The sequence below is a fragment of the Mixophyes fleayi genome, chromosome 7, assembly GCF_038048845.1.
Source record: "Mixophyes fleayi isolate aMixFle1 chromosome 7, aMixFle1.hap1, whole genome shotgun sequence".
NCBI lineage: Eukaryota > Metazoa > Chordata > Amphibia > Anura > Limnodynastidae > Mixophyes > Mixophyes fleayi.
The window spans coordinates 22,582,588-22,596,146 of record NC_134408.1 but is presented as its reverse complement, the minus strand read 5'-3'; the positions used below and the strand labels follow the sequence as shown (position 1 = coordinate 22,596,146).

General features: G+C 42.6%; 1 protein-coding gene across 1 annotated transcript in view; it reads left to right on the top strand.

Annotated features, from left to right (window-relative positions):
* The first annotated feature begins 1,219 nt into the window (after positions 1 to 1,219).
* The window catches only part of NHERF2 (NHERF family PDZ scaffold protein 2), a 68,891-nt gene continuing 56,551 nt past the window's right edge, over positions 1,220 to 13,559 (top strand). The window contains exon 1 of the mRNA XM_075179330.1: positions 1,220 to 1,679. Within this exon, the coding sequence (XP_075035431.1) occupies positions 1,470 to 1,679 (210 nt within the window). The 5' untranslated portion in view covers positions 1,220 to 1,469. The remainder of the gene's footprint in view (positions 1,680 to 13,559) is intronic.

Here is a 13,559-nt window from a genome sequence, read left to right as displayed (position 1 = left end):
ATCAGATGCTGACTATTGTACCTCCAAACGTCTTGCCTGTTGTACCCCAGTTCTCTCCACTGTATTACCTGCTGTGTTCATAATTATCTGCACTGTCCAGCCCCAAATTTTCTACACTGTCCTCACCGTTGTGCCCTAATTCTCTGATCTATCCGGCTTGTGGTGCCCCTACTCCTCTATTGTATCATGTCGGTGGTGCCCTTAATTCTCTGCTTTATACCGTCTCTTCTATTTTCTTATCATCTTTTTGTACCCCTAGTTCTCTGTGCTGTTCTGTAAGCTGTGTCTCAATTCTTTGTGCTGTTCTACCTATTGTGACCACAGTTGTTTGCACTATCTTGCAAGCTATACCCCATTTTCTTCTCTCTCTCTAACCTGCCTGTTGTGCCCTGATTATCTACTATTGTACCCCTAGGTCTCTGCATTGTCCCACCTGTTGTCCCCTAATTCTATGCACTGTCCGCCTGTTGTCCCCTAACACGTCCCTCCTGTTGTCCCCTAATTCTCTGTACTGTCCCTTCTGTTGTCCCCTAATTCTCTATACTGTCCCTTCTGTTGTCCCCTAATTCTCTGTCCTGCTTCTTGAGCCCCATATTCCCTGTCCCCACATCAACTCCTGCCTGCTGTGCTCCCACATCAACTCCTGCCTGCTGTGCTCCCACATCTGCTCCCGCCTGCTGTGCCCCCACTTCTGCTCCCGCCTGCTGTGCCTCCACATCTGCTCCCGGCTGCTGTGCCCCCACATCTGCTCCCGCCTGCTGTGCCCCCATACCAGCTCCCGCCTGCTGTGGCCCCACATCTGATCCTGCCTGCTGTGCCCCCACATCAGCTCCAGCCTGCTCTGCCCCCACATCTGCTCCTGCCTGCTGTGGCCCCACATCTGCTCCTGCCTGCTGTGCCCCCTCATCAGCTTCTGCCTGCTGTGCCCTCATCAGCTCCTGCCTGCTGTGCCCCCTCATCACCTCCTGCCTGCTGTGCCCCCACATCACCTCCTGCCTGCTGTGCCCCCACATCAACTCCTGCCTGCTGTGCCCCCCACATCTGCTCCTGCCTGCTGTGCCCCCACATCTGCTCCTGCCTGCTGTGCCCCCTTCACCTCCTGCCTGCTGTGCCCTCATCTGTTCCCCATCCAGCCCCCTGACCCCCCGGTCTGGAAGATTCCAGGTTGATGAGAGGGAGGAGCCGGAGCACATCTCGGTGTCCTGTGTGTAACACCAGCCAGAGAGGGAGGAGGAGCAGGCGGGATACAGAGCTCAGCGCAGCACCGGCCATACCCACAGCTGTACCCCGCTCTGCACAGCCCTCCCCGGGCATACCCACAGCTGTACCCCGCTCTGCACAGCCCTCCCCGGGCATACCCACAGCTGTACCCCGCTCTGCACAGCCCTCCCCGGGTCACTATGCCCCCCGTGCTCCACTGAGCTCTGCCAGTCACTGCCTCTCACCCGCTGCCTCTCACCCGCTGTACCATGGCCCAGGAGGGGCTCCAGCCGCGGCTGTGTCACATACAGAAGGGGGACCAGGGATACGGCTTCCACCTGCACGGAGAGAAGAACAAGGTCGGTCAGTACATCCGTAAGGTGGAGGCCGGGTCCCCGGCAGAGGTGGCCGGACTGAGGGCTGGAGACCGGGTGCTGGAGGTCAACGGGGAGAACGTGGAGAAGGAGACTCATCACCAGGTAACTGTGTAATGTAATACTATATATACTGACCATCTGTAGTTATATATAGTACTATGTACTGTCCTTATACACTACTACTAGAGCTGTGTAATGTAAATAATATATATACTGACCATCTGTACTTATATATAGTACTATGTACTGTCCTTATGCAATACTGCTAGAGCTGTGTAATGTATATACTGACCATCTGTAGTTATATATAGTACTCTGTACTGTCCTTATACACTGCTGCTAGAGCTGTGTAATGTATATACTGACCATCTGTAGTTATATATAGTACTCTGTACTGTCCTTATACACTGCTGCTAGAGCTGTGTAATGTATATACTGACCATCTGTAGTTATATATAGTACTCTGTACTGTCCTTATACACTGCTGCTAGAGCTGTGTAATGTAAATAATATATATACTGACCATCTGTACATATATATAGTATGTACTGTCCTTATACACTACTGCTAGAGCTGTGTAATGTAAATTCTATATATACTGACCATCTGTACTTATATAGTACTATATACTGTCCTTATACACTACTGGTAGAGCTGTGTACTGTATATACTATATATTCTGACCATCTGTACTTATATATAGTACTATGTACTGTCCTTATACACTACTGGTAGAGCTGTGTACTGTATATACTATATATTCTGACCATCTGTAGTTATATATAGTACTATGTACTCTCCTTATACACTGCTGCTAGAGCTGTGTAATGTAAATACTATATATACTGACCATCTGTACTTATATATAGTACTATGTACTGTCCTTATACACTACTGCTAGAGCTGTGTACTGTATATACTATATATTCTGACCATCTGTAGTTATATATAGTACTATGTACTATCCTTATACACTGCTGCTAGAGCTGTGTAATGTAAATACTATATATACTGACCATCTGTACTTATATATAGTACTATGTACTGTCCTTATACACTACTGTTAGAGCTGTGTAATGTAAATACTATATATACTGACCATCTGTACTTATATATAGTACTATGTACTGTCCTTATACACTCAGGGTTTCCCAAACCCAGTCCTCTGGGAGCCCTAACAGTGCAGGTTTTCCATATCTCCCTGCTGGAGCACAGGTGTAATTATTACTGACTGACACATTGTAAAAGATACCACAGAAGATATAATTATTTCACCTGTGACCTGGATATCCTGCAGTTAGGGGTCCTGAGAACTAGTGCTATAGACCATCTATACTGATATATAGTGTATATACCGATCAGCTACAACATTAATACCACCTGCCTAATATTGTGTAAGTCCCCCTCGTGTCGGGGGTCAGTGTGATTCATCAGACCAGGCTACCTTCTTCCATTGCTCCACGGTGGCTCAGTGGTTCTCACTTCCGCCTCACAGCACTGGGGTCATGAGTTCGAGTCCCGACCATGGCCTTATCTGTGTGGCGTTTGTATGTTCTCCCCGTGTTTGCGTGGGTTTCCTCCGGGTTTCCCACACTCAAATTGACATTAGTCTCTCTCGGTCTGTCTGTATGTGTGTTAGGGAATTTAGACTGTAAGCTTTATCGGGGCAGGGACTAATGTGAGCGAATTCTTTGTACAGCGCTGCGGAATTAGTGGCGCTAGATGCATAAATAAATGGTGATTATGGTCCAGTTCTGGCACTCACTTGCCCCTGCTTCCAACACATAAACTTCAAGAACTGACTATTCAATGCCCTTGGCAGGTGTCATTGTAACAAAATAATCACTGTCTTTCAGTTCACTTGTCAGTGGTTTTAATGTAGGTATGGTCCGTTATACCTACCACCAATCGGAAAGTTATGGATGTGGCCAGTTGGGTATAGAATTGGTTGATTGGCAATCAGTCCGATCAACCAGATCACCACTATTCATGACTGGCTTTACATAATTGTTTGGTAAATGTGAATTATTTTTTTTTAAACAGGTTGTGGTGTTTAAGGACAGGGGTTGTGAAAATATGGGGACATGCTTGCCTTCAGAAAATCACCTGTAATATAAAAAAAATAAATATATATATATATATATATATATATATATATATATATATATATATATATATATATATATATATTATTTATTTATTTGTTTATTTAAAAATAGTGGCTACTTGTTTTAACATCCTTACAACTGGGTTTGTAGTGCTAAAACCTCAATACTACTATTTAATCAGTAATAAATGCATGCTCCCAAAGTCAATATCACAGTAAGTTAAGAGAGCAAGTGTAAAATGTATCTAATATTGTCAATAAATCTTAATTTTGGCCTTATTTTGTCAAAAATGCTCCTAGCTTTGTGTCTACATTTCGTCTTCTGTAGTAAAAAAAAAAAAAGAAGTTTTGCAGAATGTGTATCAGCATTTGCACCTTATAATGTATTGCTCCATTTGTAAGTGATGTGTTTTTAATTTGCAATGACATTTCTCCTCTGAGTCATCTGTCAATTAAGCTTGGCAATGTGCTAACCACAGCCGTCAACATAATTAGGAAGCCTTGGTATGTGCGTTAAGGAAGTAAAAAGGAGAGTATACTTTAGGTGGTGGCTAAGACTGAATCATTTTCGCTTACAGATGAACTGTAAGTAAGAGGTTACCTGTTTTCTGATGTTCACGTCACCAGAGGACACATGTAGTGGCTGCTGTCATTGACGTGCTAGTTTTTCAATTGTGTTTTCAATTCACAACTTTGAACACAAGTAAATATAGAGCAGGCTCCTATTCTGTATGTGTTGACAGTACCAAAGTTGCCCTTCCCTGCATGCGCCAAAGGTGATCTGCAAGCATCCAACTCGCAGTGTATTATGGGAGCTGTAGTTCATCAACACTTGAAGACAGATATGCCTGACTTAGGGTACTGACACAAAGGTGATCTAACGTCTGCCCTGATCATGGTACGGATGTCCAACATAGCTTAAATGGAGTTAAAAATCCTGGTCATTGAGGAGCACACTGACCATATTCATGGTGATGTTATCAACCATACTGTTGCCCTCCCCCGATCTGCCTTTGAGACATAGGAGGGTACGCAAGTGCAAGTTACATTACTCTAAATTCCACTTTATTTAACCTTGCATGCTCAGTAAATCCCTTTTTACCATGAAGCAAACTCCATGAATTAAAATTTTCTGATCCAATAGCCATAAAAACTAGACAAATATATGTAACAAATGTTTCTAAAAGTAGTATTTGGCTTCTTGTGTGCTGACAGGCCATCGTGTCATGCCAGCAGAGGTACAGGAGACCGGTTCGGAAGGAATTCTTTAATAAGAAGACGAGGTCTCCTCTCTGGATTGTCACTGATCATTCAGGAAAGGAAAGGTTCTAAGAGGTTTACTTAGTAACCTGGTGCTATGTGTACATGTGATGTATCCCATGGCAACCAATCAGATTCTGGCATTTTCAGAGCGCAGTTTAGATAATGAATACAAACGTCTGATTGGTTGATATGGTTACAACTCACTTGCGCACATGGCACCTTGTTATTAAATGTGCCTCATACGTGCAGCAAGCAACAGTTCTAGGATAACTAGTACACACATGAGAGTGAATATTTTCTCCCAACTTCTGTGTATATAGAACATCATATAATACGCCACATGCCAATTTTTTTTTTCTTTTGTGGCATATGTTGGCTTTTTATATCAACAAAAAAATTCTTTGACTAACATGGCCTCAAACACAGTCTAGTTTAACAGTGTGATTATTCCAGCATGTATTCTGTTTACATTTTCTTAGGTTTAAAGTGATACAATTTTTCAACTGACAGTTTAAGCCCGTGATTAGACAACATCGAGATTGATACGGTTCATTTGAGTACACACACAAGTAGAATACAGATATTAATCATAGGATTACTGTTATACCACAGGCATGTGAAATGAATGATATTACCCAAGTGCCTGTGACATTGATGGTCATGTGAGCTGTTACTTCGCTGTGTTAATGTTGTATGTGTAGCCAAAGGGGCAAGTTTGGTTAAAAGTCAGGCTTGGAAACTTGCAGATAAATGTTATGTGATATCACTTTCCTCCTGCTGTGGTCAATAAGGGTCATCTTTGAAAGTAAAGTGCTTAGTGACAGTCACAAGCCCAGATTTGCATAAATGCATAGATTTCGATTTGCAAATTGAATTATTCAAATGAGCGAGCAGGGTGGAGAGAAGCACATTACGGCAAGAGTACCCCTTTATTGGATAGGCACCCATCCATTTCCCCTCTGCAGAAGGACAGGATTTTCTGACTGGTCAGAGGTACTGAAATCCCAACCTTATTTCTATACTTGTAATGGGATTTTTCACCTTCCAATTACACTCCTGCAGTAAAGTACTTTTCTAGGCTCATATTGAGCAAAGAGCGAGCACATTCAAACACACAGAAGTAATCCAAGCCATAAATGTGGCTAAACTGAGCACTATTTATGCAAAACAAAAAGACAGTTGTCAGCGCTTATCCTTTAATCTGCATATCTGTGTGTGTCTAGCAAAATGAAAACATGAGGTATTTGTTCATATTTTGATCAAAACATTTAAGTCTGCATCCCAGCGTCAAGGGCACCTCATTATATGCAGGTCCTACGCTTTCATATATGCTTTAAACACCATTAAAATGCAGTTAAAATCAGATGCACTCACCTCCCAGGTATAGGGGTTTACATCTAGCAAGGGCAGGCTTGTGAGCCACACCCAAATGTGCCTTAGATAGGCTTGATGGACAGCTTCTATGACAATAAGGCAATATTTTGAAACAAAACCAGAGAAAAAACAAGCCTGCGCCCGGTATATCCCATATTGTATGTGGTACCAGCTGCGTTGCAATATAAATGCCCATATATGTATACAAAACAAAAAGACAGTTGTCAGCACTTATCCTTTACACTGCATATCTGTGTGTGTCTAGCAAAATGAAAACATGAGGTATTTGTTCATATTTTGATCAAAACATTTAAGCCTGCATCCCCACGTCAAGGGCACCTAAACTGAGCACTATTTAGGAGAAAAGCATAAAGGTTTACAACTTTAAATAGCAAGTTAAGAACCTTTTAAGCATACATAATTTGTTGCAGGACAGCTATAAAAAATTATCTCCTTTACAAAATATCTCTGGAAGTTGCAAAATATGTCTGTCCGTTACACCAGCATAGGCTCTCAGCACTGCCGCTGCTAATTGAAATCCTCCCTTAATGTCTAGGGAGCTTTATCCCTCCACCTAAAACACACTACGCAGTGGGCCTGATTCATTAAAGAAATTAAGACAAAAAGCGAGTAAGTTTTCTCCTGGACAAAACATGTTACAATGCAAGAGGTGCAAATTTGCTTATTATTTTGCACATAAGTTAAATACTGTCTCTTTTTTCATGTAGCGCACAAATCATCATCACCATTTATTTATATAGCGCCACTGATTCCGCAGCACTGTACAGAGAACTCATTCACATCAGTCCCTGCCCCGTTGGAGCTTACAGTCTAAGTTCCTTAACATAGACAGACAGACAGACAGACTAGGGTCAATTTTGATAGCAACCAATAAACCTACTAGTATGTTTTTGGGGTGTGGGAGAAAACTGGAGCACCTGGAGGAAACCCACGCAAACACAGGGAGAACATACAAACTCCTCACAGATAAGGCCATTGTTGGGAAGCAAACTCATGACCCCAGCGCTGTGAGGCAGAAGTGCTAACCACTAAGCCACCGTGCTGCACAAATACTTGATAACTTTATTTTTACACGGAAATTCAAAGTTGATCTAGGACATGCCCTACCCCAACAATAAATCTGTCCCCACATTTTAAATTTAGCTTCCCCTCCAATGCAACATGCTTTTGCCCAGGTGCAAAGTCACTTTTTTTTTTTTTTTGCATTACTTTCCTTAATGAATCAGGCCCAGTGTGTTTTAAAACCAATATTCATGAGCCGATCACTTCACTAGGAACCACTGAGTCATGAGGCACATGTACTGTCAAAAGTTCCTAGTGAGAGAATATCCGGCATGGTCATTAATATTGGTCCATTCTAGAAAAAATTCCTGCAGCCAACAGGTACAGTTTGACAACTGGCGTATGTCAATGGAACCCCCCCTCATATACTACACAGGAGAACGGATGTACTAATTTAGTGGGCAGCACGGTGGCTAAGTGGTTAGCACTTCTGCCTCACAGCGCTTTGGTCATGAGTTCAAATCCCGACCATGGCCTTATCTGTGAGGAGTTTGTATGTTCTCCCTGTGTTTGCTTGGGTTTCCTCCGGGTGCTCCGGTTTCCTCAAACACTCCAAAAACATACTGGTAGGTTAATTGGCTGCTAACAAATTGACCCTAGTCTGTCTGTCTATGTGTGTGTATTAGGGAATTTAGACTGTAAGCCCCAATGGGGCAGGGACTGAAGTGAGTGAGTTCTCTGTACAGCGCTGCGGAATCAGTGGCGTTATATAAATAAATGACGATGATGATTTAGTGCATTTTATTATTATTGCTCTGAAGATGTGTTAATTACACAGGAATGTCAGAGCACACAACTGACAACCACGTGCAGACAGCATTACATTTATTTTTTTTGAACATGTGCAGATCTTATGACCGTTGATTCCAGATACTGATATCTCTATTTCAACCGTAATGTGGTTTTTCATTTCCTTCTATATCCACGTTCATAGTAAATTATATGTCAATTATTTGTCTCTCCAACTACTGGATTTGTTGTTTGCCAGGTACCAAATTAAATTCAGGTCTTAATGAAGTAGTCTAATCCCGAGATGATACATCTTGAGTATCCCTCTAGAGGCATGAAAACATCTAGTGTAGCATTGTCAGCAGACCTCTCTGCTGTTTTCCAACTCGCCAGTTACACACACACACACACACACACACACACACACACACACACACACACACACACACACACACACATTGTAGCTGCAGATTTCCTCATTAAATCGTAGCCCTATGACCTGCAGAATAGTACTTTATAGTTTTGCAATGTGCATTTTCAGAGCAGAAGGGATGCACACAATTCGGGTTTTTAATTCAGGCTCTTACCTGCTGGGAGCCGCAGCTGTTTACCAATAGTAAAGCTTTGTGCAATATAATTACGTTACTGGGTTTTTCATTAGACCATCCGACCATGGTTCCCATAGGGCGGACTTGGAACACTCATTAACCACTTGAGCCTTGAACCTGATTTGTGAGTCTGGAGATGATAATTAGGATGGGACTGTTTGTTCTACACATTTCGCTTAAGAGTTAGGAGCCAAGGCGAAAACTTAGGAGAGAACAATTTGTAAGAGAAAAAAGACCCACATATGGTGCCTCCCAGAGCTGGTCAGACAGCAGCAAGGAAGAGGACCAGCTTTAGACAGAACAGGCCAGCACGCGGTCATCTGCTGTGGTGCTAAGCTTAGTCCCGCCATGCGAGACTCTTATATACCACTTGCCAGACTGACAGTTGTGCAGCGCTGTATGCAAGAGACTTTTTAGCTACGAATCAGAGGGCAGCTGCTTCATTCTGATTCGCCAGTGTCTTATCAGTGACTCCACCAATGACAGAGCGAGCCCGGGCATGCAGTGTCTCCGGCTGGCACAGGAGAGATACGGGGGAGTCCAGATTTAGTCGAGAACTGGTTTGAATAGTCATTATTTCCTTATAGTCTCTGTAATGGTCACCACTGACACCAGAAGACACTATAGCCAGACTAGTCGTGGTCTTCACCTTCAGCAGCCTCCTTCCCCACAGAACTTAATGTCTATACTGGTACTTGGTTCCCTCCGGTCTTGTGCACTTCACCAACCAGTGGAAAACCAAAGGGCTGCGTGGTGAGGCAGGGTGAGCTGTACACGAATAGACAGAAGTTGTATAAAATCAGCAAGAAAAGTATTGGAGACATTATGGTCAGGACAGGCAGCAAAGAACGACGGTCAAGAGCAAAGCAAAGGTCAACAACCGTAATCTAATAAACAGTAGCACCCAGGACAAGAAGCAGAAGATATAACTGTACCTGTACATGCGCTGTAAGTTTTTAAGGCTTGTGAGTCTATGTGCTCTAGCGACTAGAATTGCGCAAGATTTGGAGCGGACAATATGAAGCCTGAATAAGACTTTAAAAATTAAGCAAAGAGGTTGTCCGCTTAAGGTGGTTCTTATAGAACCCAACTGTGTATCTGGATCCAGCCTTGGCAGGGTGTCTGTAGAGTGCTAGAGGTGTAACTATGTAATGCTGTGGAGGGCTCCATACCTGGAAACCCTTCAAACCGGAGTTGAATGATAGTAGCTGCCAAACCTGTGACCCCCTATCCAATGCCGTGCTACATTCACTATACACCAGCAACATTGGTTTTATTTTGAGGCTGAATAACAGAATGCAAGAGGCATTGGGTACAGCCAGGTATATCCTACAAGAAGACATGGCTATAGACTCTTTATGCTTTATCCACTAACAGGCTGGTAATGTTTAGGGTTCTGAATAGACAACCCATAGCTCAAACATTGCCAGCTCTCGCCCATCTGCTTACTCCGCTTGTGGGGACTTTGGGCAAGGCAGGGTATTTTCTTACACCTAGGAGATAATAGGTAAATTTAGTAATCTAGTCTATATGACCACTTTTTCTGCTTGTGTCTGTGAAATTAAACAAGGAGTGCTACCTGAGAAAGGTATATGACTGGGCAGCCCATATTCTGCTTTACATAAGGGCTCTTACATGAGGCTCTTTGGATCTGGTAGTTATTAACAACCGCTATGTATTCATTTCTTGTTCATAAAGGAGTCTTTCCTAATCTAGTTTTTACCATTTCTTTTCTACACCCTGCATACCAGAATGGTCAGGGTCCTGCCCTTGGATTTTCACTGAGACCCCTGATTTTTTTTTAAATTCTCCTGGCATTTTGAGAAGGCACATGGTGGCACGTGAATTTGATAGCGGCCACGGCTGTTTGCAGACCACATCACTCATCCAGTTGGCTGTTGTCCTCTCTTGAGATTGTCTTTGTCCACTGCTCTCCTGGAGGGTTGTAAGTTTTGGGGAAAAGGGACATTTAATATAGTGTTTCAAATTTTCATAATTTCAGTTTGTTAAGCCTTCTTGTGCCCCAGGCTGGCTACAGTAACTGCCACCCTGCATTCCGTCTGACTAACCAGTTCTGTGTTCTATTTTGGAGTCGAATAACCGTCTACTTTTACTGGCAGAGCATTAGACCCATGCTGATGCTGTTAGCAGTATTGTTGGATTAGAGACCTGTTCGTAAACCAGATGGTTACTAGTGATCTTATCCTTGCAGGTGGTTTACTAATATAAAACATCTTGTCTACGACTGAGCATGCAGCCTCTTAAGCTCTAATAAACCACTGACTTAATGTTTGCATTGCCCAACACCATATGCTGTTCGGCGGATGTCAGGGCTCCCTTTCTGCCCCCCTCAGGGGCCCATACGGTAAAACATTCTGTATTATTTTCTTATGTTTGCCTTCCTTGTCCCTTGTGACTGTGCCTTTAATTCACCATATCTGGTTACAAGATCCCTACGCACAATCGGTGATATTGTTTTGCTGCAGTGTATAGTCTGCCTAAGCTATACAGTGCTATTAGCATAAGCATGCAGGACTGTAAACATTGGCATGCACGCATAGCATTCCCAGGAAGCCTCCTTTCATGTCTGAGATAGCGTGTGGTCATTTACGATCATGCTCTAAACTTTGCATAAATAAAATGTCTCACAGAACACGACCAAGTCCGTGCCAGTCAGATTACGTTGTCAGTTAACGTTAAAGGGAAAATGTACCCTAATTATACATAGGTTCCGTTGTACTGTGGCATTGTAGGCACTAATGATCTTCACCGAAATTTAGGACGAGACCCGGGGCTAGATTTACTAAGCTGCGGGTTTGAAAAAGTGGGGATGTTGTCTATAGCAACCAATCAGATTCTAGCTTTCATGTATTTAGTACCTTCTACAAAATGATAGCTAGAATCTGATTGGTTGCTTTAGGCAACATCCCCACTTTTTCAAACCTGCAGCTTAGTAAATCTAGCCCCCAATCTCCTCTCGGTCTCAGCTGGAGCTAGATTCAAGTCCTTACGCGGAGATTTAAAATAGTTTTGTTCCGCATAATGGAAATGAGTGTGTTACACTAGTGCGTCTACTTCAGACTTTTCAAGAAATCTCTTCGTTTTGTTCAACTCCATCCACAGGAACAAGCACAATACCAGAAATTTGCAATCTCCACCTAAACACGTCATTATTCTTGTCCGCGTCTTCTTCTATGTACGTTGCGGAGCACAAATGTCTCCAACTCTTTATTCGCCAGTTATGTTTAAAGTAAATAGCGTTGGAGTATCATAGCCCTTTTAATTGAAATAAATTGGTTCTGATAATGCAGAGCGAGGGTGCTATAAAAAGGAACCATCTCGCTGATGTCATGCCTGCTGTGTGTTTGTAAACAATGTCAGTGAAAGGGTTAAGGAGGCCGTATCAAATTGTGTCTGGTTCTGTCATTGTTGCCGAGATCACTGTGGCATTGTGTTTGCTTTCCTTCATTGTCACCGAGCTCTGTGTAACATTGTGTTCGGTTTTTGTCATTGTGGCTTCACATCCTGGGCTGTAGAAATGAATTTTGTTTTCTTAACCTTTTTTTTTTTTTTTTTTTAATCCTCTCCTATTTTTGGCAGCCTTTATTTTGCGGTGCAAAGTGGAGAGGTCACTTTGCTTTGGTCTGACACAGAGTGTTGTTTATAGCAAGCAACCTTGAAGCTTTGAACATTTTGAGTCCAATCCCTACATATTTATAGAATCGGGCTGTTCTCTGTGTTCTTAGCGCGACTCCGGTTAAGTCTGAAGAGCTGAAAGAGTGTGATAAATGTAGTGATTTTATTGGTTCCTCGGATCAAAACCTTCCTTGTATGACAGCGGTAGTTCAAAATGGGACTTTAATGACAAAAACAGAAATACAAGGTTGTGTCATTGATAGCCGAAGCGCACTGTCCTTAAGTTATACATATCTATTCACGTAACTAGAGGGTCCAGGGCCTAGATGGGACCCAAATCTGCGTGTCTTATGAATGCTTTCTATATAGCTAAAGTTACCCATACATATCCAGCAACTCAATTCAAGCCCCTAAAAAACATTAAGCAGTGCTACAAGTAGTTCCTTATCCAAAATACTATAATACCACTCCTTTAATTAGGCAGAGTTATTATGCATACACATAGAACTGGTTAAAAATTATTACATTCATTCAATTGAAACGCCAAATGAGGAGAGAGAAAATATATGGGTGCAAAGTCGTCTTATAGATATTCCAAAGCACCAATAATAAAATATATTGATAACCTCTAAATTAGTAACAAATCATTCCCAACTCAAATTGCAGGGGAGCGTCTGTCAGAGGAATGTGAAGTACATGCCGGAATGCAGTGGGTAGAAAGTTTGCTCCGAACGCGTTTCTTCACCGCAGCGACTACTTCAGAGGGGACACGTGGCCCAATCTTTATCCAGTTTTCCACCTTTTCGGCTAAGATAACCATAGGTCTGGGTGGTCATCACTAGAGTAGAATGGCTGGTTCCTATGTGGACCAGTGAGTTGGTCTGATGATGACTCCACATCGGATCTATTTTTCCGCCAGTTCTGAGTGACAATGAATGTGTTATTTAGAAAAGGGTTAAGTTCTGAGCTGAACTAAAACTAATGGTTAACTGTATTATTTAAAAATGTCATTTCATATATTGATTTTTTTTTTTTTGTACCCATGTAAGAAGTACTTGGTGAAACTTTAGAGACATAAGGTGGTACACCGGTAAAATAGTGGGGAGCGCTGTATGAAAGCGTCCCCTTCTTCTGGCGCTAAGATCTTACATAATACACTCTACCTTCTGCCCTCTTGATGCC